Source organism: Oryctolagus cuniculus, chromosome 1 (genome assembly GCF_964237555.1).
Source record: "Oryctolagus cuniculus chromosome 1, mOryCun1.1, whole genome shotgun sequence".
Taxonomy (NCBI): Eukaryota; Metazoa; Chordata; class Mammalia; order Lagomorpha; family Leporidae; genus Oryctolagus; species Oryctolagus cuniculus.
In genome coordinates this window covers 110,942,961-110,967,667 of record NC_091432.1, presented here as the reverse complement: position 1 = coordinate 110,967,667, position 24,707 = coordinate 110,942,961, and the positions used below count along the sequence as shown (strand labels likewise).

At 60.5% G+C, this 24,707-nt stretch overlaps 1 protein-coding gene and 1 long non-coding RNA gene across 12 annotated transcripts; one reads left to right on the top strand and one right to left on the bottom strand.

Moving 5' to 3' along the window:
* Positions 1-1,384: 1,384 nt before the first annotated feature.
* USP2 (ubiquitin specific peptidase 2) lies at positions 1,385-24,707 on the bottom strand. Of its 5 annotated transcripts, none has more exons than XM_008250516.4 (13): positions 24,568-24,707; positions 16,924-17,744; positions 6,166-6,216; positions 5,626-5,749; positions 5,317-5,428; positions 5,125-5,235; positions 4,875-4,939; positions 4,609-4,712; positions 4,441-4,521; positions 3,877-3,955; positions 3,574-3,681; positions 3,363-3,483; positions 1,385-3,125 (listed from the first exon to the last, which is right to left on the bottom strand). In XM_008250516.4, exons 2-13 carry the CDS (start codon positions 17,701-17,703, stop codon positions 3,038-3,040), a joined length of 1,824 nt encoding a protein of 607 aa, XP_008248738.2. In that variant the 5' UTR covers positions 17,704-17,744; positions 24,568-24,707; the 3' UTR covers positions 1,385-3,037. The 5 variants fall into 5 exon arrangements, with proteins under 5 accessions (XP_008248738.2, XP_008248740.2, XP_008248739.2 ...); XM_008250518.4 differs by lacking the exon at positions 24,568-24,707 and adding an exon at positions 23,604-24,103; XM_008250517.4 differs by lacking the exon at positions 24,568-24,707 and adding an exon at positions 22,618-22,777.
* Positions 8,924-20,862, top strand: LOC108175841 (uncharacterized). Of its 7 annotated transcripts, none has more exons than XR_011390912.1 (5): positions 8,934-9,080; positions 11,304-11,468; positions 12,362-12,563; positions 12,684-12,797; positions 20,514-20,862. It is a non-coding gene; the product is annotated as an uncharacterized lncRNA (long non-coding RNA). The 7 variants fall into 7 exon arrangements; XR_011390909.1 differs by having other exon boundaries at positions 13,544-20,862; XR_011390913.1 differs by having other exon boundaries at positions 12,684-13,600.

Sequence of the window (24,707 nt, the reverse complement as noted above, 5' to 3'; positions counted from 1 at the left end):
CTCCCACAGGCCATGCAGGTGGCAGGTGACGGCCCTCTGACCCCTGCTGGAGACCTGTTCACACTCACAGCAAGCCGTGAGAGGCCTCCCACCAGCCGAGAGGCCGCAGAGCAGCCCAAGTGCTGTGCTCGATCACTTTCCCAGGTGTGCGAACCCCATCCTCACTCGGGTCCTCACTCTCTCTGCTGGGGTATTTAAAAGTGGTGATGTCACATTGCACCCCTAAATGTTTTGCACCCCCCCCTCCAAAATAAAGTATCTATAAACGAATGTGGCAAACAGTTGGATGTTGGGGAATCCAGTTGAAGAAAACTGTGTCCTATTTTAGCTTTCTTAGAGAACTGAGAAGTTTAAGAAGCGGGTAGAGTTCATTTTCTCTAGGACTTGGTTTACAACTGCTTGAAGCTATGAAATAGGAGGGTACTTAAAAATTCAAGGCAAATAAGAAAACTGTGTCGGTTTCAAATGTTTTTAAATAAAATAAACTTCTTTTAAAAAATGCAGATACCCCCTTTTTTAAGCAGAGAGGAAGAGAAACAAGTCTCCCCTGGCTCACTCCCCAAATGCCCACAACTTCCAGGGCTGACGCTGGGAGCTAAGAACTCAGTCCACACCTGCCAGGGCAGGCCAGGAGCCCAATCACTGGAGCCTTTACCACTGTGTCCCAGGGTCCGCCTTGGTAAGAAGCTGCACCTGAGAGGGACCCCAGGAGCCCAGGTCGTGTCATTTACCCTCCAGGAGCCTTGACTGCCGCCTGCATCTCACGGAGGCTGTAAACCGGCCCTGAGCTCCACACACTTCTGTGCACCACAGGCTACTGCTGTGTCAGCTCCCAGCACTCACGTGGCACGTCCCATCAGCACACACTCAGCACCTGGCACTGATGTGGCATGTCCCATCAGCACACATTCTGTTCCCGGATTGGTTGTATTGTGCCCATCCTCTGAGTGGCTAAAGCTCTACTCACTTATCAGAAAGGGGCCAATCAGAGAGTCACTCTCTGTATAAAAGAACCAGCAGTGGCCACTCCTCTCTTGGAGTTCCTCTCCTGACTGCTGCAGCTCATTTCTTTGAATAGATTTTGCTTTGCTCACTGTCCCTGTCCACAAAGAAATTCTTCGACGTAAGACAAGAAACGAGGTCGTCTTTATCGTCCTGCAACACAATCAGGAGCCAGAGCTGGCACTCAGACCCAGGTACTCAGATGTGGGGCGCGAGTGTCCTAAATGGGCCTTAACTGCCAGGCCAAGCGCCTGTCCCTAAATTTCTTGCAGTTCCATTTTCCCACAGGTTTTTTGAACCGCCCTCATATGTGGCCATTAATATGCCAGGAGCCCTTCCTGGGTTTAAACCCCTCCCGAATCAAGCTTCTGTCATATTCACCTTATTTCTCAAAGCTATCATTTATTCTGTACAAGGTTCCACTGTACAGAGACATTCTGCTCTTGCTTACATAGTAAACAAGGTACACCAGCCCTCGGGCTCAGGTTCCCAGGTCTTCCCTGGAGAGGGTCAGGCCAGTTAAACTCAGGGCGTCTTTCTCAGGTGCCTCCTCCTGGGATGCCCCCGGCAGCAAGGGACACAGGCTGGGCCCAGCAGCGGGCCTGTGCCAGGCGCTCGGACCTCTACACTCGGTGCGGAACCGCTTTGTTCTCTGGGACAGCACAGAGTTCCACCCAGGACCGCAGGGCAACATCAAGCCCCCGGGGGAAGAATCCCAGTCAGCCAGGCTCCAGCCCCCAGGCAGAGGAGCTAAGGGGCAGCGTGGGCGTCCCTGAGAAACTCGTCCATAGGGCCTCTGTCTAGGAGGCTCTGAGAAGGGCGGGTGCAGGAGGCGGGAGGGAGGGGCATGGACATCACTGAGAATAAATTAAAAGGCGAGAGCAGCTTAAGGGACAGGGGTTTGTGCTATCCTCCAAAGAGCTGGGGAGTAGACGCGGGCTGGGCCGGAGGGTGTGGGCAGGAAAACCTTGATGCACTATCACAGGAAACCTCCCTCCACCCGCTTCCTCCTTGTCACCCCGCAATGCACAGCAACGTCAGGGGCAGAGGGCACGACCCCTCTGCACGGGCGGGTCTAAGCGTGGCGCTGGGGAGGATGAAGAGGAGGAGGGAGCTCTCAGGGAGGGGCGGTCATCTCCTGGTCCCCAAATGCTATAAGGCACAATTCTTGGAGGCAACTACATTCCATCCAGAACATTAAAAAAAAAAGAGAGAAAAAAGAAAAAAACCAACAACAATGACCAAAACTTGTTTAGATCCCAAGTCTACCGTGGCTATGCTTGGGGCCTGGCCAACACCAACCTAGCACCACGGGGGCTAGTATTAGAGAAGTTGTACTTTAAGAATTAAAAAAAAAAAAAAAAAAAAAAAAAAGGCGGGCCAGTACAGCACCCCAGTGGGGCAGGTGTAAAGGAGACATCTCCAGGCTGAAACATCAGTTAGGGTCATTAAAAAAAAAGCTGGACTTTAAAAAAACTAAAAACTGCTTTTCTGAAAGACGTTTCCTCGTCTGTCCCCCTGGAGTTAGCAGCGTTAAGAGGGCTCTTGGCTCATTCACGGGTGTTTTCTGCTCTGGACCAGTGCGCAGGTCCGGGCCGAGAGGGGCGCAGGGCTTGTCCGTTCCAGGCAGCAATGCTCCCAGCGGGCTCCAGAGGGCGCTGTCTTCTCAGAGGCGCGGGGGCTGGAGAGGGCAGCAGGTGGCCAGCGATCTTCTCCCCACACAGGGCGTTGCTTATCACACACAGGACAAAAACCACAAGCTTAAAAAATACAAACAAGAGAAGCCGAGGGAGCGCTGTGTCCAGTCCATCTTCCCCGCCGGGCCACGGCTCAGGAGCACCCGGCTCCTTGCTCCAGACCCCGGCCAGGCTGCGTCGACTCCTGTTCGGCAGTTTATTGTAGTTTTTTTCTCTTATTTGTCAAGTTTGTTTTTTTGTTGTTTGCTTTTGTTTTGTTTTGTTTTTTTTTTTGTCTTTTTAAAAAACTTAGGGTGTGGGCCGCCACAGGGAAGGGAGAGGGACGCAGCTCCCCGCTGCTACATACGGGAAGGTGGACTGGCCAACTCGTAGAAGAGCAGATAGGCGTCGCTGGTGCGCACTTGGCTGGAGGACATGGCTGTGACACTGCAGAGAGAGCAAGGCTCTGTCAGGGGCCCGGCAGGGGAGGCCCAGAGCCGAGGGGCTGGGGGCGTGCGAGGCACCCCCTCCAGCCTCTCTCCCCTGCTCCCAGGCACCGGACTCAGGGCTGCTCCAGAGCTTCTGGGCTCAGAAGTTTTGGGTCCACTCAAAGTGGAGGCCAAGCCGATAAGCGAGGTGTGGGTGCCGGAGCTGGGAGCCCCGCCCACACGGGACCGCTCTCACCTGGAGTCGTTGAAAGTGTGCCACTCGCCCGTCGCGGGACTCCGGCAGTAGGCGGTGTAATGGCCGCCCATGGTGGTTCCGGAGTGATTGGACACAGCGTACAGGTTGTAAACAGCGTGGTCTGAGGAGGACACGCAGGGTGTCAAGCCCCAGGGCCGTTCCTCGGCCCCACCCAGCCCCCTCCCGGCCTCCTGTGCTCTGAGTTACTCACTGGTGTTTTCTGAGGCAAATTCTCGCAAGTCCAGGTCTCTCAGTGGGAAGTTCACAAATGTTGTGAGCTTGCTGGTTCGTATCCTGGATTCTGAGAACCGCTTCAGATCTGGTGTTGCCTCGAGTCAAGGGCAGACAGCCAAGCGAGGACGGCCCAGAAAGCAGAGCAGGTGCGAAATGGGCAACGGCCCCCTCTGCGGGGAGCAGACGGCCTGGCTTCTCCCTGCTCTCCGCCCTGCGCACTGGCCCGGAGTCACTCGTCTCCCGCCAGGGTCAAGCCCCACCCTGATGCATCTAAGGATACGGAGCACCAAGATCTTTGGGAACCTCTGGATGGAGAACTTCTTTATACACCGTTTTCTGGCCCGGCAGCGACAGCATGTCTGAAAGACAAGACAGACCACGCTGGAAGGAACCTGTGGGAGGAGTCAACAGCCCAAACCCAGGGCTGGCACTGTGGCGCAGGGCGTCAAGCCACGGCCTGCGACCAGCATCCCATATTGGAACACGGGTTCTCGTTCTGGCTGCTCCACTTCCCATCCAACTCCCTACCAATGTGCCTGGGAAGGCAGGAGGTGGTGGCTCAAGTACCTGGGCCCTTGCCACCCATGTGGGAGACCCAGATGGAGTTCCTGGCTCCTAGCTTTGGCCTGGCCCCAGCCCTGGCTGCTGTGGGCATTTGGGCAGTGAACCAGCTGATGGAAGATGTGTCTCTCCCTCTTCTCTCTCTTTCTGTCAAATAAACAAGTCTTAAAAAAAAAAAACCCAGCTGGCATCCAGTTGGTCCTCGGTTGAATCTGCTGGCACCCGCACCCTCCCGCAGCAGCCTCAGGGCGGTGTGTTCCTGCTGCAGCCGAGGGGGACCTACCGGCTTCTCCTCGCCATCGAGCACGTCCTCTTTGGTAAAGAGCCTCATGCAGTCCATTAACGTCACCTCGGGATAACCTCGCTAGGGGAGAAAGGCCAGGTTGGAGGTCAGTGGCTGTGGGTACAGGCGCAGGCGCGGGGGTGGCAGCGGGGCGGCGGGGGTGCGTACCTTCGCGATGGGCAGGGACAGGTCCCAGAAGGGGTCGAAGACTGTAGAACAGTAGCCACAGTCTGTGCAGGTCAGGGAGCTCTTCAGCTGTCCAACAAAGAGATCTGGGGGAGAGATGGCCAGGAGGGGCTGAGCCACAGGGAGGCGTCTTCTCTCCCACAGCCCCTACCCCAGCCTGAACGACACTGGGCACACAAGGGTCCCCTGGGAGCCCCATCCCAGGGCAGCTCGGGGCGAGATGGCCCTCTTCCCACGCGCACACTTACCCCCAATCCGACTGTCTTCCCGTTCCAGGTACTTCCTCCACATCTGCCGCCCCTTCTCATCGTCCCTGGGCACCAGAGAGGAAAGGCCGTGAGTCAGAGCTCACACCACGTCGCGTTTAAGGGTCTACCAATCTGGGTCTTTCATTTTCGTAAGTGAGCCTGATTCTTCCCAAATCATTACCCCCGAAAAATAGGGAAAATCCTCAAGTTCCCAAAGTTTCGCTACCCACAGTGTCTTCCTCTTACTTACGGAAGGTGGTCGAGGTTCTCCGGGTTGGACTTGGGCCTCGCCGTGACTCGGTTCACCTCGTTGTGCAGCCCATCCAGAAGGAAGCGCAGAAACTCTTGGGCGTCCTGCTGACTGAAGCCGCGCAGGACAGTGAGCGAGGCCAGCGGCTCAGGAACCCAGGGTGCCGCCACCCGCCCTGGGAGGACGCCTTACTTATAGCCGACGAAGCGCGGTGCGTATCTCTGGATCTGGGTCTTGAACTCAGAGGGGCTCACCACGTCATTGGGGGACGAAGTCCATATGGTCTGGATTAGCTTTGCAAACTCTATGGGAGGGAGAGGCAGAGACGGGGTGTGGAGGACAGGGGAGAGACCTCCCGTAAGAAACTGTGGAACGAGGGTCCCCACAGGGAGCAGGCCGAGAACGGCAGGAGGGAGAGGCATGCCCGAAACTTGGCCCTGGCACTGCTCGCGGGGCAGCAGCCAGCAGCCGGGAAGCGGGGCCCGGGCACAGGGTCCTCACCTTCCATGAGGGCGGTGTGCGCATTGCTGCTGTGGCTGAGGTCCCGCATGTAGAGCCGCTGCAGGCAGTAATCTCTCAGCTCCCGGGTGTTGCTCAGGCACTGAAGAATCGAGTTCATGAAGCACTGCAAGAGCCCGACCAGAGGCTGAGCGCGGGGATGAGACCCCCACCCGGCCCCCGGGACTCAGAGCCGTCCACCCAGAACGGAAGCCTCTCACAGCCTCAGTTCCAGGGCTGAACCCGGTCACGCACCCGAGATGTGCGGAAGGGCGTGGCTGTGCTGGGTGCGAGGGATGTGTCCCTGAGAAGGATTCAGAATGGCAAGCTGACAGTCAAGGGCAACTCCCTTTTACCAGTGCTTCCTGCTGGGGGCTGGCCAGGCTCCGCCCAGCAATTCTGGGAAACACCAGCCAGGAAAGGGCAGGCACCGACTGCCTAGGGGGCATGGAGTCAGCTGGAGTGAGGAGAGGACTCTGAGTAGGGCGTCCCCATCAGGATGGCAGGACGAGGCCGGAAAGAAGTGGGCTGGGAAGCACTCACCGTGTTCCCAAGGTTTCGGAGACCAGCCAGACCCTGGGCGCTCTTAGAATTCTGTAAACAAAGACCACATGGCGTATGTGAGGCTGATGCAGAGGTGGGCCTGCAGCTTGCTGCTCGGGGGAGCCATGAGCAGGCCACGGTAGGAGTCTCACTCAGGAGGGAAAGGGCTGGGACTGTGACGCTGTCCAGACAGTGAAAATACCCCCCAGGGCTGTGCTGTTTGGACCACACGGGAGCACTTCCCAGCCTCTACTGCTGGGCGACCCCAGAGCAGAACAGGTGCCCGGGGAGTCCTAACCCAGGCATCTGTTTGACTCTTGGCTGTGAGGAATTTCAACTCCGAAATTCAGGCACTATCTCAAGTGACCTCCATTTGTGTCCCTAGATGTCCACTAGACGAAGCCACTGTCATCACAGGCACCTCGAGGGGGCTTCAGCAAGTTCAATGACAAAACATCCTGACTTCAGCTGGGAAAAACTAAGTGTGCCTGCCTGCCACAGATAGGTGGAATCCCTCCCAGCTGAGCTCAGCTCCTAGGGGCTGGTGAGAGGCTGGGAGACTCCTCCCTGCCTGGCTCCGGTTTCAACATCCTGGCTGGCCAGGGGCTGGGAATCCTGGGGACAGAGGTGCTCTCTCTGCTCCCTACTGTGGAGGCTGCTGAGAGAGGAGGTGCTAGGTCCTGGACTTCCAGCATTGCTCAGGAAGAGGCCCTGGCTAATCCGGGACAGACCTCCCAGGGATCAGAGCACCTTCAGGCCCCAAGGGTTAAAGAAACAATCTGCAGTTGGGTCTGCCACCCCCTCTTTCGGGGAGGGGACCTGGAGCAGGCAACTCCGGAGCAACACTGGCTAGGGCATGCGTGGGGCCGGCTCAACCCTGATCAGAACAGGAGCCTGAAATAACTCAGCTAAAATTACTCACGCCGTGTGCTGACAGCCCATGAGATTGTCGGCGGGGCGGGGCGGGGCGGGGGGGGGGCGGTGGAGGCTGAAGGAGGGCTTTTCTCAAGAATTACATTGCCGATCCCACAAGAGGATCCCTCCCCTGGCCAGCTCTCAGGCCTAACGCTACCAGGTAGGGAAGACAATGCCCCCAGAAGAGAGACCTGGTTCACAGGTGGGGGACAGGCATCCTTGCAGAGCCGTGCTGGGGGCTCACAGCGCACGGCCCCCCACACATTGGAACCTCACAGTCCTGGCACCCAGACCCTGGTGTTCCGGCAGGGGGACAAGGAGCTTGCCAGCATTTTCGGGCAGAATTGATCAAGCACCCCCACCCCATGCCGAACCCCCAAGCAAAAGCCGCTGTGAAGTCTCCCTGCTGCCCCAGCACTGTACCCAGTCTTGCACCTATTTTTGGCAGGCTTTATTAGTTTGTACCCACTGTGTCTCAGGTGGCGTCCGTCCCAATAGGCTGTGCATGTCCACAAAGCAGGCCCTGGGCTGAGACCAGCGGGGGCGGGGCAGCCGACGGGCAGTCATCTGTCTACAGGGGCACTGCTGACTCTGCCCCGACATGGTGTGGGGCGCGAGGAACATTCTGTCACCCATGGCTACCAGTCTTGAGGATCTAGCCCTCCTGCTGGCCTAGGCGGAGTGGGACCCTCAGTTTTTTTTTTCTCTTTGGTCGTGCCTTTGTATAAAAACCACTGGCCACTTTCCCAGGCTCTGTGCGGAAGGTGGGTGGATAACGGGAGCCAGGGCGGGAGTGGCGGGGAGAGCAGCCCAGCTCCGGCCTGGCCACACGTTCTTCTGCCATGAAGAGGGAGTCCGGGGCTGCAGGGAGAGTCAGCGCTTCCCACTCCAGAGCGACCTTTCTTCCGGGGCACACAACCCTACCTCAGGCTGAAAGGGAGAGGCAGGCTAGAACTGGAGGGGTGGGTCAGGAGCCCCTGGGCAGCCCGGCTCCTGGGGTGGCCAGGCATCAGCGGCTCCCCAGGGACGCGGCTGCACAGAGTTGGGAAAGTTTGCACCGGCTTCCTTGCACTCACTCAGCAAGCACTGCTCTGGAGAGCAGGTGCCACCCCCAGGACAGCAGTGCCCTTCCTGCACAGGAGCCGCGGCTCGGCAAAGCCCTCCCCTGGCAGGCTCAGGTGGGGGTGGGGGTGGGGGCAATATGCCCGGATGCCGGGCCAGCAGGTCTGTGTGGAGACCCAGCCGGGAACTTTCCTGCTTCCTTCACCTGCATGGTAAGCGTCAGCCAAGGAGCCCGGTGTGGCCCTGCACGGGGAAGGGCACACACTGCCAGCACGGGAGCTGGCGCCTGTTACATAAGACCTGTCAAGCCAGGGCCCCTTCTCCCTTTCCCAAGGGGGCAGTGCCCAGCGTTCCTCTGGGTGGCTGCTCCATTTGAGGGACCCACTGCTCGCTTCAGCCACCCAGAAGGCAAGTGGCGACTCTGCCCTTCACAGGGTCAAAGGACCCCGGCCACCGACCCTTGGGAGAGAGCCCTGTGGGGGCGGAGGAGGGGAGGCAGCCCCCTTCGGACCAGCCTTCCTGGGGGGGGGGGGCTTGGCCTTGGAGGAGTCAGCCCACAGTCCAGCTGCTGCCCCTTCCCGCACACACACCGAGCCCTAGTCAAGGTTACCCTTTGCTGCACCTGTCCCGATAGGTGCCCGGAATTACGAGGTCAAGAGGCACCTGGTGCCCCGGTCACCGGGAGGGAGGGAAGGAGGGAGGGGGACTCAGGGGCTGGGGCCTTCGAGGAAGCGTGCGATCACCTGGGGAGGGGGCATTCTCTGCTGGGAGACCCCGGGGAAAGAGGGGTGGGGGCTGGGAAGAATTCGTGCCTCCGCCGCGGGGCGCGTGGCGGGCGGGGGCAGTCCCGGGGAAGAGGCGGGACCCCGGCCCTCGGCGTGGGGGTCCCAGAAAAGGGCCCGCGTACCTTGGCTTTGTTGAGCAGGAGCCCCACGAAGGTAGAGAGCAGCAGGGACGGGGAGAGAGGGGAGCGCGGCCGCAACTCCTTGGCGAGGGCGGGAAAGGGGGCGGCGGGGGGCTCCTCGGGCAGGGTCACCGTGTACGAGGTGCGCATGCTGGGGGGCGAGGGGCGGGCGGCGGGCTCGGCCCCACGCCTGACGTTGGCGACGGGGGCACGGGGCAGTCCCCGAGCAGTGCCACAGCCCGGACGCCAAGGCCCGCGAGGCCGCCACAGGACACCGTCCGCAGCGCCCGGCGGTAACCGTTACGGCGGGGCCCGACCGCGCGCTCCTCCGCCTCAACCTCTCCGGCGCGCGCCGCCAACCGCCCGGGACCCGCTCTCGCGCTCCGGCCGACTGGCGGCCCCCGCGGGCGCCTCGGGCCCCGCAACGTCAGCGCCGGGGGCGGGGCCGGAGCTTCAGCCCCGCCCCCGCCCCGCCCCCGGCGCCGGCACGCGGACCTCAGCGAGGCGGCTGGGCCCGCCCCGCTCCGCCCCGCTCCGCCCCGCGCGGGCCTCGGGTCCTGCCAGAGCCCCGCGACCCCCGAGCTGGCCTCGGCAAAAAGCAGCGGCCCCCTGCGGGAGGCAGGACGGGGGAGGTGGGGGGCACCGAAGGTGAGGGGCGCAAGGCTCGGGGCTGGGCTGGGACTTGAGGCACACACTTTAGGGGACGGCAGAGGACACCTTCTCAAATGGACGAGCTTCTACCGAGCTCGCATAGGAGAACTCACTTCTAGGGGCTTTGAGAACCAGCTCTGTGCTGTTTTCAGGGCAACCTGTGAGTAGGCGCACGCTCCTGTCCGGCATTGAGGGTGGGCTCAGATCCTCATGATTCCCAGGGCATGGGGGCTGACCTCTCCCTCCTCTCCTCTCTCGGGTCCTCGTTTGGCCCTTTTGGAGCAGGACAATAGGTCACCGTCCCTTTTGGCTGCAGCAAAGAGCCCAGCCCGGCCTCTTGTCACCAATTACAAAACCACATCTCTTACAGAACCGCAGATGCGCCTTGCTTTGGGGAGGGGCTGGGGGAGGCACACAATGGTGGGGAAGCAGGTGCTCGGCAGGTGTGGGGCGAGTGTTGTCCTTGGACCCCGAGCAGTGCTTGGGTCGGAAGAGCAAGGATCGTAGGCTTTGACTTCTGCTGCGCTGCCCCTCCACCTAACAGGGAGGCGCAGGAATCTGCCTAGAGAAATGATCTTGTTTGGAGCTTGCTGGCTATTTTTAGCCTGTATTTTTAGCATTTTAAAATACTCAGAGAGGCAGCAGTGTGTGCTGTTACTCATCTGTGGGCTCCTGCTCCCCCTAGCTGCGCTCATCCCCGCATGCACACCCGCTGCCACGTGGGGATCGGTCCCGGACGCAGGTATGGGCTGCACCCTAGGCAAGCTGTGCTAGGGAGAGGGGAGCAGGACGGGCAGCCCCTGTGTGCCAGCCAGTGGCAAGGAAGAGGCAGCAGGCAGGAGCTGTGGGGCAGGGCATTCTGCCTGTGATCAGCGAGGCTGGGCCGGGCGAGGCGTGAGTGCCACGGTCACTGTCCTCACCCAGTCTCTGACCTGACCTGGAGCCTGCACAGGCTGCAACAGCCTTTTTCTCTAAGCTTCCTTCTCTGCTGTCTGTGGCATGCTGTGTCCCAGCACGCCAGTCCTCTCGAACAGCTAGAGCAGCTGACTCTTGCCTCCAGCCCAGAAGCCCCAGGTAGCCTGTCAGTCATGCCGCCTGTCATGAGCTCCCTCCATTGTCACCCACCCACACTCATGCCTCTCTGACCCCTGCTAGCAACCATTAATCAGCTCTTATCATCTGCTTTAAAAACTGCCACTGATCAGTTCTCATTAAATGTCAGGCATTGTGTGTAATGGGTTAAGCTGCCACCTGCAGTGCCAGCATCCCATATGGGTGCCAGTTTGAGTCCTGGCTTCTCCACTTCGATCCAGCTCCCTGCTAATGTGCCTGGGAAAGCAGCAGAAGATGGCCCAAGTGCTTGTGCCCCTGCACCCACGTGGGAGACCTGGATGAAGCTCCCAGCCCTGGCCATTATGGCCATCTGGGGAGTGAGCCAGTAGATGCAAGGTCTCTAGCCCTCCCTCTGTCTGTAACTCTGCCTTTCAGATAAATAAAATAAATCTTAAAAAAAAAAAAGAGTCGGGCTCTGGACTAAGATGAGTGTATATTAACCTAGTTAATTTCCATAACACCATGAAGTGGTAACTATACCTCTATTTTATAGATGAAGGCCCTTACACCCAAGGAGAGCAAATGACCTGCCACCATTGCAAAACTAACAAATGGCAACATGGGGCTTTGAGGCTAGACCTGTCGGACCACACAAGCTATGCTCCAAACAACCACCAGGACATTCTGGGGTGCCCATCCAGTTCTCTGCCAATTATTTGTAAGTTCTGCTCAAGACTTGTCTTCCCTAATTAACTCCACCCAGCTCTAAACACCTCATCACTGCGTATCCTCAGTCGGCTAGGATTCCGTGTGTGCGGCATTCATTTATCTTAATATGTTTATCTTCACTGTATGAGTGTCTCCAAGACTTTTGTAAATGGGCTTAGATTGCACGTGGCTTGTCTGGGCCGTGCCAGCACGCTGGAACCTCCTCCAGGGCAGGGCTGTGGGTTCCCTTAATGGGCTCTTAATAAATGATGTTGATCTTGTCTCTAAGGAGAGCCAGACTAGGCTCTGCTGGGAATCCTGGAAGTCTCCCCTAGCCTCTCAGGGTGTGGGGTGTGAATCTGGGTTTGCACATTGAGCAAGCGCACTGTGTGTGGGCAGGGGCACTGTCTAAGAGGCGCGCTCTGCCACTGTGGCATTTGGCTTAGATCCAGGGATGTGAGCACCCTGGGGCACCTTGGCATCCGGCCAGTATGCTGTCCCTCCTTTCACGGGATTCAGGGGTTGGGTTGGGGTCGTTGCTGGGAGGGGAGACAGCCAGAGGGGGAAAGCACTTTGGGAAGTCAGGGGTGGTGGGAAAGAATTCAGCAGGGTCCCACCTGTCATGCAGGTGTGGCTGCTGTAGGACACAGCCAGCAAAGAATGGGGGCTCCTCTCTCAATGGGCCCCAGCCCTCCAAGATCCTTTCTCCTCGACACCCTTTCCTGAAGTGGGCTGGGTAGGAAGGATAGCCTTCCAGGATCTGAATCTGGCTCAGGGCCCGTGACGCTCTGTGCCTCAAATACACTGAGCTAGAGAGAGCTGGGCTCTTTCCCACAGCCCGGGCGTGGCCTGCCTCCCCTGTAGGGTTAAGTCACGATCTTCACCTTGAATCCTTGCTGGCAGGCGCAGGCACCCTGGGAAATCACAGCCAGGGTTGGGTCGGCAAGGACAGGTGCCCAGAAAGCCTGCTGTTCTCAGACCTTGGATCACAACAGCTTGGCCAGGGTTTGGTGACCCTGCCCTGGCTGCTATCGGCGTCACCAGCAGACAGACTGGTGGCTTGACTGGCTGTAGGACGGAAACGGACAGGGGCTCTGAATGCCAGGTAGGGGCTGGGCTTTCAGGTCGAGTGTGTCCTGGGAAGCGGGGCAGGGGGTGGGGTGGGGGCATCCACCCCCCCCCCCCCGCCCGGCTGCGGGAACCTGTGCTTCTCTGTGTGACTCAGACTCTATCAAGCCCCGGGCAGTCTGGCCTGAACCAGCTGGATTCCAGAAGCCCACACACGTCCTTCTCCTGCCTCTGCCTCTGTCCGGAGTGCCAGTTTTACGTCCGCACTGAGGTAAGAGGCGACAAGGGGCCACGTGCACCGCTCTGGGCTCTGAACATGATGTTCACTGCTAAAGCCGATGGTCAGTGGAGCGGCTCCCCCAGGGGCAGGGAACATTTTGCCAGGCTTGGATTAACTTCTGCATTGCTGAGCCCCACCCCGGCACTATATTAACTAATGGACACATCCTGGAGGGGGCGGGTGGAGGAGGAGGCAGGGAGCTCGGTGCCTTGGTTCTGATTGAGAAATCAAGCCCATGGAAAGCAATGCCAAGGCCACTAGCCAGGACCCAGCCCGCAGCTGGCCTTCAAGGGATGGACACATCAGCATCTCGCTGATCATCGTCATGCGCAGACCCACTGCCTGTGCCTTACTGGCAGCTGGTGCCTGTCCTGGTTAGGGAAATCAGGTGTAAGGAATCTCGTACTGTCAGCACAGATTCAGGCCCCTCTGAGTGGCTGAGGGAGCACGGGGTGGGACTGGGTGAGGTTAGGCCCCAGGGTCTCAGACTGTCCCGCTGGACCCTACGGGACAGCAGGGGTGCAGTCCAGTGTGGCCCCGTCGCCAGAGTGAGAGGCAAGGGCCCAGACAGGAAGCTCAGGCATCTCACCCAGGAGCTACAGGGCAGCCTGCGCCATCCTCACTGTGGTCTCTTTGGAGCAACCTTTGCTCACTGCAAGGCAGCTTCAAGTCCAAAGTCCCACCTGAGAGAAAAATCACATGACCTTGGCTTATATAATCTCCCTGTCACTGAACAGCTGGAACTCCGGGCTTCGGGAGATGAGTCAGCAGCCCGAGTGGCAAGCGGGACCCAGGTAACTCAGTGCCCAGACCCTTTGCTCCAAGCAGCCAGGTCCCGGAGCAGAGCCCAGGGGTGTGGAGGACACTGCATGGGAAGACTGGGCTGGGCCAGCCTCGGAGCCGCTGTCCCTGGCTCCAAGTACGAGGAGCAGGTGCCCGGGCTACTGACTCTGCTTCCCAGGGCCCTGGGCCAAGCCCTGGCTCCTCTTGGGAAGAGGAGGGGGTAGCCCGGGCAGGGTGGGGCGAGGGCAGGGTTGAGGCCAGTGGGCGGGGTGCCAGGGCTGGTGAGGGAGCAGCTGGAGGGGCGGAGTGGAGGAGGATTAGGACGGATAGTAGGGGTTAAAGCCCAGCCCTGCCAGGGTTCAGTGGGAACAGCTTGTCCTTCCATAGGCCTGGGAACAAGAGGGGTGGGGTGGAGGGGGAGGTGATAGCATTGGGTACTTCAGCTCCTGGCGCTTGGCAAGGCCCAGCCACCTGTGCTGGCTTGGAGAATCCCTGCTGCGGGTAGCAAAAGTTCTTTTCTTTTCTTTTCTTTTTTCTTTTTTTTTCTTTCTCTCTCTCTCTCTCTCTCTTTTTTTTTTTTTTTTTTTTTTTTAACAGCACCTGCTGTCCCCTCTGGCTCCTCCGTGTGCATTTCCAGAGGAAGGTGGAGCCTCGGGGCAGGTGCTGAGTGGCACCTGTGGGCTGGGGTTTTGTTCATGCTTACATGGGCACAGGAAGGGTTACCCCCACCGCTCATCTGAGTTTGATAGTCCAAGTTCCATCCCTTTCTGAAGGCTGAGTATGGTTCAGGTCAGCTGCCCCGAGCCCCCTGGGCCACTGCATGTACTTTCTCACCTCTGTTCCTCCCCCGGGGAGGCCCTGCCCACTGGAGGCAGCCACCCAGGCCCCTGGGGTCCTCCTCCCCGTGTTGCCCTGGCTTCAGAGCCTCCTGGGCATCCCGAGGAGGTGGACGGGGCAGGCAGGATCGTTGCCTTTTATAGACGAGGAAATACAGTGGAGCTGATAGGTGTCCAGGGTCAAGGGAGGCCAAGGGCCCCTCCCCTCAGTCACAAGCAGCCCAGCCCAACCTCAGATGGCCTCTTGCTTTCCCTCTGCCGAGAACACCCAGGGCTGCCTCGGACTTGGAATTGCTTAAGCACTTGTTTCTCCCAAATGAAAAGCAAGTGCTCTCAGGCCAGGGCTGAGGCGCCTGCATCACTTGCCTCCCAGAACACCTGGAAGGCGCGAGGAGGACTTCACGCTTCCTGAGCGCCTACTACGTGCCAGGCAGTCTCACGCACAGCCAGCACCTTCCCGTCCCTTGCAGTCACTGCGGAAGCGGGAGCTGTAAGTGCTCCCATCACAGATTCAGAAGTTCAGGGACCCGAGCTCGCCCTGCCAGTCAGCTGAGCCTTGCACACGAGTGAGTGAGATGGCAAGGTCCCCAAGGGAGATTCTGAAAAGAAACCGGACCAGGTGTTCAGACAGAAGTGGTCTAGGCCCCACGGGCAGGATTTGTTCAGGGCTCAGCAAGTGCAGGAAGCTCCAGGAAGTGAGGGCGGGAGGGACAAGGGGAAATAAAGCCTTATCCCACAGGCCCCTGAGCTCAGGATGAGACGCCAGTTCCCCTGCAGGTACTCCCAGCTGCCTGTGTGTGCTGTGGGTGCTTCTGGATGGGAGAGGCCACGTTAGGGTGCAGAGTTTGCCCCAGTCTCTGCCACTGTCCTCTCTCACAGCTCCCCGACCCTGGTGCTGGAACTGGGGCCGTGCAGCAAATTCCAGGGAGGGTTGGGATGCGCCTGTTGGGGAAGGGGCCTGACACCCCCTGCCCTGTAGAGAGAGGTCCTCTGAGGATTTGGTGCGAAGGGCAGTGCCCAAGCCCCATCCCAACATGGCCCTGGGCCAGCCCACAAGCCCAGCAGGTGATTTTGATGCAGGCAGGCTGCAGACCCAGCTTTGGGTCTCTGAGCAAAGGGAGGGAGCCCCACGGAGCTTCCCGGACCCCAGCTCCTCCCGCAAGAGCCATTCTGAACAACATCTCCCAAGCACGGCACACAGCCCTGTGAGAAAACGTGCTCCTTCCCAGACCAGCCCAGGTGGGTCACGTCTGTTCTCCAGCTCCTTTCTATGCTGGCTCTCAGTGCAGCCAGCCCTGCCCCATCGGGGTCTCACTGCTCTGGGGTGCACCAGCTTCGTGTCTCATGGCACTTCACAGATGGCCTAGCCAGGCCAAGACTCACTAAGTAGTTATCAAAGGTGTCTTCTCCAGCCCTTTAATTAAGACAAGAGTCACGGCCAGTAACCCAACGCCCGACCCTAGTCCTGGACCCTTGCTGTATTTGCCCGGCTAAGTCCTCCAGGCAGTATTTCTTGGGGGTGGCATAGCTGTTCTTTCCAACAAGCCTCATATCCCTGGACTAGGGAAGGGGCAATGGAGGAGACATAACACCCAATCCTCCTGCACCCGTGCTTGCTGTCTGTCCTTCCATTCGTCCATCCACACGTCCACCTGTCCACCCACCCATCCGCCCATGCAGTCAGAGGCCAGCTAAGCCCCTTGCGGTGCCAGGCACATGGCGAGGAATTTCCACATAGGATTTCTCTCCCACCCTCTGAGAGCATGCTCCCAACGGGCACACCACAAACACAGAGGGTGGAATGTGGTCAGTGACTCAAGAGAGGGGTCAGATGTCCGAGAGGCCAGGCCAGCCTTTGGTCCCTACCCAGCAGAGCCACTGCCCTCTCTCCAGCCGAGGGGTTGGGTTGTCTCAGGCCCCAGACAAAACGTTCTCTGCTATTTTCTCTGAACTGCTGTCCAGACACCCTGGTCCTGAACCCACCAACGTGGGTGGGCGGAGACTCCCGCTTCCCCTGATATCTTATACTCAGATGCAGGGCCTGAGCAGGGGGAGGGAGGCAACCAGGACGGGGAAGCTCCTCTTGCCACAAGGAGCACTGGTGGTCTTGGGACCCCAGCATTCAGCCCAGGATGGGGCAGCGTCTGCAGGAAACAGGAATTGGGTGGAAAAGGAGAGGGTGAGAACGGCAGCGTGTGTGTGTGTGTGTGTGTGTGTGTGTGAGAGAGAGAGAGAGAGAGAGGGGAGAGAGAGAGAGATGGGGGCAGCTGACAGTTCCATGAGCACTGCTGACCGCCCGCGAACGCTGGGAAAGGCCCTCCCCTTGGCGCTGAGCACGGATGCAGTACGCGTGCCAGTATGACTTCTCTGCCTTCGCCTCCACCAGGCCCCACTGCCATCACACCAGTCAGGATGGCAGTCCTGCCCCCAACCCAGCTCTTCTCCACCACTGGCTGGCTGTCTCCCAACCTGTCCCTGGGTCCCCAGGGTGCACTTACCATGGTGTCTCGCCCTGGGGAGCTGGAGCGGCTGGACCCCGGGGCCTGGCCCTTGCTCTTTTCCCACAGTGTGTAGCGGCCACTGGGTCGGTAGGTGGGACTGAGGACTTCGGGGACGCCTCGTGAGGGAGGGGCCTGGGTGAGCACCTGGGGTGCGCTGCCCTTGCGACCGTAGTTCTCCAGATAGTCCACCAGGTACTCGGGGCGGCTGGCTGCCTGGTAGAGCCCCTGCAGGGCACAGAGCTCCTTGCGCGTGCGGGCCAGCATGGGGCTGCGGCCCAGGTTCCCAGGGTCGATCCGGTAGCTGTCTGAGGTCCGGAGGCTGGAGAAATCCCGGGCCAGGTCTGATTGGCTGTTCGACTTCTTCTGGGCCAGGGTCAGCCCCTGGTCACAGGCATTCATGGGCAGGTAGCTGAGGGAGCTGCTGGTTACTCCATACGAGCATCCACTGCCGCCGCTGAGCCCACTGCCTAAAGGCCGCTCGGTGCCCCGGGTCTGGCTCTCTGCCCGCTTACTACCCCGAATGATGTCGGGTCTCAGCAGGGGGCGGCCCCTGTCAAAATCCAGGATGGAGGAGGGGCCGTAGATCCCAGGACGGGTGAGGAAGCTGGTGGAGGGGCTCGGCTTGAAGCCGAGCTTTTCCTTCTCCAGGAAGGAGGTGGCCAGGTTGGCCCCATAGGAGGATGGGGTGTAGGTGCCATAGCCCGGTTTGCCGTAAGGGGCATCTGTGTAGCGGGTCGATTCTGTGTAGCGCTTCAGGGTGGAGGAGAGCTGGGACATCCTTCAGGGCGGCGCTCAGTGGGGACTGGGAGCCTCATGGGCTGAAAGACAAGGGAAGCAGGGGTCAGCTCCCCATGGCACCTGCTGGGCCCGCAGCCTTAGAGCTCAACACAAGAGGCTTCCCAGCTGCCCCCCGGGGAATGGGCGCGCACCTGCCATGCGCCTGTGCCGTCCCAAGAGACCAGCTGGCTCTTACACGCCTCCCGGGGAAGCGGGTTTAGTGCATATTGGCTATTCCGCGTGCCCCCCTCGAAGACCCGGACAGGCACGCAGGGACTGCCCACCTCCACAGTCCTCTGAGCTACGTGTGGCTTCCAGACCAGACCCCATCCCTGACCCCCTGGACATGTCGCCAGCTGAGATGGCACCCTCTTTTCTGACTCAGGTGGCAAGCAGGCACCCTTTTGGTGTCAGACTGTCCGCGGCAAGGACCGGAGAGCAGGACTGGCAGGCAGGGGAGGCCGAGGGGGCTGGAACCCGGCCTCCACACCCCAGTCCAGAGCCCTGTGGTCCCACAGTGGGGGACACCCAGGTGGTCAGAACCCACCCTCTTCACAGAGCTTAGCCTTCTGTTCCAAGTGGAGTCAGGGCCATGTGGCCTCCCAGATTGCCCCTGCCCAGGCTTGACTTGTGCAAAAGGCACCCCCTAGAGGCCCAAATCCTGCACTGCAGGTGGCACTGCCAGTCTCCCTGAACTGTCCTTGCAGCTGGGGTGGGGGGGTCCTTGGAAGGAAGACAGAAGTTGCCGAGTGCTAAATGACCGTACATTTTAACCTCTCTGCTATACAGGTGGGAAAAATGACGCTGACTTGCCTAAGGTCGCAAGCTGGCAGAGTCAGAATTAGAATCCAGGTCTTTCCGAATCCGGCCCAGGGAGCTCTTCTGCACAGCCCTCAGCATCCCCAGCAGATGGAGGCTCGGCTGGGGACCCCCAGGGCCCACCACCCAATCAGGCAGGCTTCCTCTCCTGTGGAGCTGCAGGGCCAAACGTGCCCTGGAGAGAGGGACAGGTAGCATGAGGCCCCCTTCCTCCAGGCTCATGGGGCTCTTGCGGGGCTCCCTGGGGAGGGGGCAGCAGCAGAGCCATCCGGGATGGTCAGAGTAAGAGTGCTCAGGGGCTGATTTTGACTTGCCCTGGGACGGCCTGGCTGGGCGATGCTGCACTGTTCATTTAGCTTCCTGGAGCCCCAATTTCCTCACCTGTGAATGAGTATAATCATCCCCGCATGGTCCCTGCCTCACATGGCTGCTCTGAGGGATAAAGGAGATAATAACACGTGGAAGCACGTCACAATGACCGGTTCTGCCTCTGGCCCGGGCCCCGCCAGGCAGCATGGCTCCTCCCTTTGTAGATTATAATAATGTCAGGGCTGGCCAGCCTCCGACCTCGGCCCGGGGCACCGGGCCTCCCCTGCAGCCCCCAGCCTGCGAGAAGTGGGCAGTGGGCAGACCCCGAGCCGTTGAGCTGACACTGGCTCGGGCAGCACACAGCGTGCTCTAGGCCAGCTGCCCAGCCCATTCAGGCAGAGGGAGAGGGAGAGCCAAGTCCCAAATACCAAGAGCCTAGCAGAAACCCAGTCCACACGCAAGGCTTGGGATAGGTGCAGGGGCGTGAGATGAGCAGGTGGCGGCTTCCATACAGGCTGCAGAACAGAGACCCTTGTCCTTGCCACACACCTCTCTAGGCTGGCATCGGAAAGGCCTGGTCCATCTAACGCCTCCCCACCCCCACCACCCGTCTTCGGGTACACCCCCTTGTCCACTGTGCTCCCACCTCCAGCACAGCCTTCACGCCAAGATAACTGGGAGACGACCTCATGCTGACCTAGAGAGAAACCACGGTGTGGAGGGGAGGGGGACGCACGCGGGCACGGAGTGGGGGCAGGGACCTGTCCTGCTCTGTTTCACTTTGGAGAACTCCATCAATAATGCAAAGTCAAAGAGACTCCAGGCCTCCAGAGCTGGGCTCTGGGACAGCGGGCAGCCAATCAGACACTGCCCCTCCCCCCACCAGGGTATGAGCTCATGGCTCCTCCCACACACTAAGGCTCCCAGGGAACTGGTGTTGTGCTGGCAGTGCCCCAAGCCCCAGGCCTCTCCTGGCCCTGCTGATGACGCACAAGTGCTAGGGCCTAACAAGGTGCAGGGGACAGGAGGCGGGGCCACGCCTTCTAGCCCACAGGATCCCAGGAGGGCTCCCACAGCTCCCGATCCATCTGCCAGACGCCCCCCACCCAGCAGCCCTGGGAGCCCTGCCATGCCTCTGGGCTCTGACAGTGCCTTCCAGTCCCTGTCAGGGTGTAAGCACCGCCCCCTGTCCCCAGTTTTCCTCTTGAGAGAGGTCCCAGCACTGTCCAGGTGAGAAGACAGCCGGGGAGGGGGTGGGGGAGAGGGAAGAGAGGGGAACGCCCCTGGACATTACCTGGCGCCACTACCCCAGAGGCTGCAGAGTGCGCCGTGGGCGGGAGAGCAGGGGCCGGCTGCGGGACGCAGGGACAGGATGGCCACTCACATGGCCGCGAGTCTCCCTGTTGCCACAGGAACGGCCTGGACTGAATGGCCCTTTCATGGGGCAGTGGGAGGCGAGGCGATTGGCTGGCATCCCGTATCCCCCTCCCTGCCCGGCGTGGGGCCCCTGCTGCCCAGTTCCTTTCACTGTTTACCCAGAGCCGGCAAGTACAGGCATGCGGCTCCGGGTGCCTCCTCACGGGCCCGCTGCCTTGCCACCTTGGGCAACAGGGACCAACACCTGCCACGCTGCCCCTCCAGGCCCTCCTCACAGAGGCGCCCCGCCCCCCCTTCTCCATCAGGTGGCCCCCAGTGCTGCCTTGCTCGGTCCCCCCCACCCCCGTTGGGAGGTGGGGCAGCATCCCTGCGCATGGAGACACTCAGCTTCCTGGCGGGCGCTGCACACCTGAGGACCAGGGACCCAGCGGCTGCCGACTTCACAGGCAGCGTCCGGTTTCACCAGCGACACCGACACCCACCCAGTCCGCAATGCGTGTCCCACATGCTAAGCACGCCCAGACCTGGGGCTCCCTGAGCCACTGCTGGCTTGAGCTGGGATTTGTTCAGACAAAATGCCGCACGCTGACAAATGTCATTGGAAGAATTCTTGAAAGTAAATTGAAATAAAAAAGAATCTATTCACGACTCAAATTCTAAATGAAGCGTCGATGCTGAAACTCTCAGATATACTTTTGGCATCTGTACTACTATTGCTGAGGTTCTGGGGGCTTGACGGGGCACTGAGCCTGGGGACTCCGTGTATGCCGACCCTCATCCTCCCTGCAGCCCTAGGCGGTCCCTAAGCTCCAAGGAGTTCCATTTCACAGACGGGGAAATCAGCGTTCCTAGAAGTGAGTCAGATTTCCCAGAGTCACCTGAGCCCAGCCGGGGCCTGTGCTCTGTCCCCTCGGTCCACCCTGGAGCCAGGCCCCTGCTTCAGCCTTCGCGTGGACTCTCCCTGGGCTGGGGCAGGCCTGGGTAGCTGTGGGCCTGGGGCTGGGGAAGACGTCTCTCCCCCCATCACCTGGCTGTTCTTGGTCCAGCCACAGTCTCGGGGGTGCAGCCTCTGGCAGGAGTGGCCCCCCTGGATTTTCCACTGCAGGTGAGTGAAAGTGAAGCTGGGCGCAACCTGAGCCCCTGAGCGACACTGATGGGCCGCGAGATGGTCCAGGAGGCGTCTACCCTAGCTCGGGGCTCTGCGTCCCAGGCCTGGCTAGGAACATGCCCGCAGCCTCCTACCCGCTGCCCAAGGTCCCCGTGCAAGGTGAGTCAGGGGTTAAAACGAACCCCGGCTCCTTGCATCAGTCCCTGTCATTTCCTGTAGTTCACGTGCAGGGCTCCCTAACCTGCCCTGCCAGGGGAGGGACTCACTCCCCAAGAATCCCAGGCACTCCTGGCCCGGAGGGCAGGGGAGCCCCGACGCCCCACATCCCAGCAACCCTCATGGCCCCTCTTTGCACAGATCTGCTTTGGCTCTTGGGGTGACAGCCCGGCGGCTGCCCTGCCACTGCCTAGGCCGAGAGCTGTTTCAGAGCACACCGGCACACGGTGAAAGGTGCCTTCCTGCTACCCGGGTGCCCAGGGCAGGTGAGCGGGGAGTCCCAGTCAGTGTCACCTCCGCAGGGGTGACCTCAGAGCTTCCCAAAGCTGCTTGCTAACAGCATCAGAATGCGCTGACCCCTGAAGGGCAGGGGGGAGGTGAGAGGGGGCCCCTAGCTGACACTCTCTGACCCGTACCCCTCGCTGCGCTGGCCGCCTGCTAAAGTCAGGGCACAAGTGTCAACCCTGGCAGGAGTGGAGGATGCGGGTAGAGGGTGGGGGCGGGGCCCACAGTCCGGGAACTCTGCCTGCTCCACTCCTGCCCTGGGGTGGCCACCTGCCCCCTCCCCGCCTGCCTGTTCGTGGCAGCTCTGTCTGTCTTGTGCTAGCACCGCCGGGCCCCTGCCTCAGCAAGGGACCATCCAGGGGAATCTGGGTCCCTCTGGTCTCTAGGGGGCTGTGCAGGGGCTCAGGGATGGGGGAGGGGTGATAGAGATTGGAGATTAGGGGGAGACTCCTGACTGGTGGAGAAGAAGTGGGAGGGCTCAGAGCACTGCCTTCTAGGGTGCGTCTTGATTTGGGGTTGGGAGGGGGTGGGCATCCCTCTACTTCCAAGAGGTGGCAAAGAACGGGACCTGCAGGCAGCGCTGGTGCCCATATATTCCCTCTTCAGGCGTGATCTGCCCAGACCCTCCCCAGGGAGCGTCTCCATCTCCCACTCTGTCCTCCAGGGATCGCTCTTTCCTCAGTCCTCAGCTCCCACCCATGGCTCCCACAGGCCGGGTGGGCAGCCTCGAACCACAGGCTACCCCAGACCCCTGGACGTCTGGAGGACAGAAACGCAGACACCAGAGGCACACGACTGACCTGTGCTGGGGGAGCTGGCGGAGCCTGGGGGCTTCTCCTTCCCGGGCAGGGCAGGGAACCCAGTGGAGGCGGAGAGCCCGAGCCAGGAGGCTGGGTAATCCGGGGCTCGGGTTCCGGCTGATATATATAGTATCTTATCTGACCTCCCTGAGACGGCAGCAACTCACTTGGATTCCAAGCCCCGAGAGAATTAAAGGGACAGTAGCAGGCCCACCCTCCGCCACTGCCCCACCTGGCCAGTGCCAGCCTAAGAGAGCCGCTGGGCCTCTGGGGAGGGGCGCGTGTGGAAGGGGGGACGGAGGGGTGGGGTAGGGGAGTGGGTGTCAGGAGGAAACAGGACAGGAAAGAGGGCAGAGGGGTGGGGGCAAAGGCAGAGGCTCTGGATCTGTCCACCACAGGGGCAAAGAGGGGAGAGGCCTCGGGGCCAGCCCAGCTCCTTTAACTGGGAGAAGGAGTGGGTCTCGGGGCACAGCGGCCAGCACCCAGGCTTCAGCTCCATACGCTTTCAGCATGGACGCCTCGGCCTGGGCTTGCATTCTAGCTCCTTCCCACTGGATCTGAGACAGTGAGCAATCACTGTGCTCGCTGGGCCTGGGCTCCTTGTTAGCTTATACAGGAGGAATAATAATAAAAGAAAATAATAATAATAGGGGTACATCTCACAGTTGTGAGCATGGATTAATCTTTGTGACATTTCCTGGCCTATAGAAGACTCCAACCCATGACGGTTAAACCGAACACTTGCCTTGGTTCCTGTAGCTTAGCGGCTGTACTAGAGCAGCACCTCACCCCGCGAATCTTCCTGGGAAGGGGACGTGGGCACCCTCTCCAACACCAGAGTGCCACAGGGCTCTGAACAGGTGCCTGGCCCATCAGTGGGAAGAGCATCTTTCTAAATGTCCTCTCCAACACGGGGAGGGGGGGGGAGTCAGCCCATCTGGGACCCTTCCCCCCCTGCCTGACCCTGCTGGGGGCTCCCACTCTACCTGTTCCAGAGCTCAGGATTCCAGGGCCTCGGGGCCGGGCCGCACAGGGTCGCAGGAAGGAGGAGGAGAGTTCTTGGTGCACCTGTCTGCTCCCGGGTAGTTTCTCGCTGGCTGTCCCAGAGCGCGGCGAGTTCCCCAGGCTGTGCCTCCGCCCCGTCTCAGCACGGGCTACTGACTCAGCCCTCGACCTGCTGATGCACTTCCCAGGCCGCCCGCGCCCGGGCTGTCATTCCGGTCCTCATTCCAACTGCAGCCTGGCACGTGTGTGCGGCATCAAAGGGGAGGGGGCAGCCGCGCTTCCCCGGGGCTGTTCTCGCGCCCCTGACGCGCGAGGCGAGGGCAGCAGCCCTTGCCTCCAGCTCCATCTTGGTCCCGCTCCGAAAGCAGCGGGCCTGGGAGGTGGAGCGCCCACTCCTCCGCGGGGAGCTAGAATGGGTCGTCCTGGGCTGGCTTCCCTGGGCTCCAGACTAGAAGTTGCGTGCCCCGGAGCACCGCGTGCCGGCGTCTGGGTTGGGATTGGTGAGGATTTCAAAGATGCCTCTTTCTGATTTGGGATTGGTGGAAATTCTCCCATTCCGCGTAACTGCTACCCTCCCCCAACACCCCCCTCCCCCGCTTCTGGCAAACTGACCACAGACAGCCGTCGCGAGCTTGGCGAGCTGCGCGCACGCGTGGGGAGGGGGCCGTCGGCGTCCAGGCGGTGAGGCTCAGGCCCCCGGCCCGCGGGAGCTGCGCTTCTCGGAACACACCGATCCGTACACAGATGGCTCTTCCTGGCACCACGGGCTGCCAGCTGGCAGCCCCCCTCGCACGCGGGCGCCCGCCGCTGGAGCTCCCCCGCTCAGCTGGCCCTCGCCCTACATTTCTGGTGCCCAGGCTGACGCTGACCTCTCACCTTCGGAACCTGAAACCGGCAACTGACCTCCGCACCCCCTGTTCCCGATCTCCGACAGGTGGCACGTACCTGCCTCTTCTCGGAGGATGGACGAGTCGAACCCGGCACAAGCATGGAGCTGCGGGTGAGTCCCGGCTGGTACAGGCGCGGTGCAGTGAGCAGCAGCTGACGCAGAGGGCTCCCTGGCCTCGGCTCCTGCCCGCCTCTCC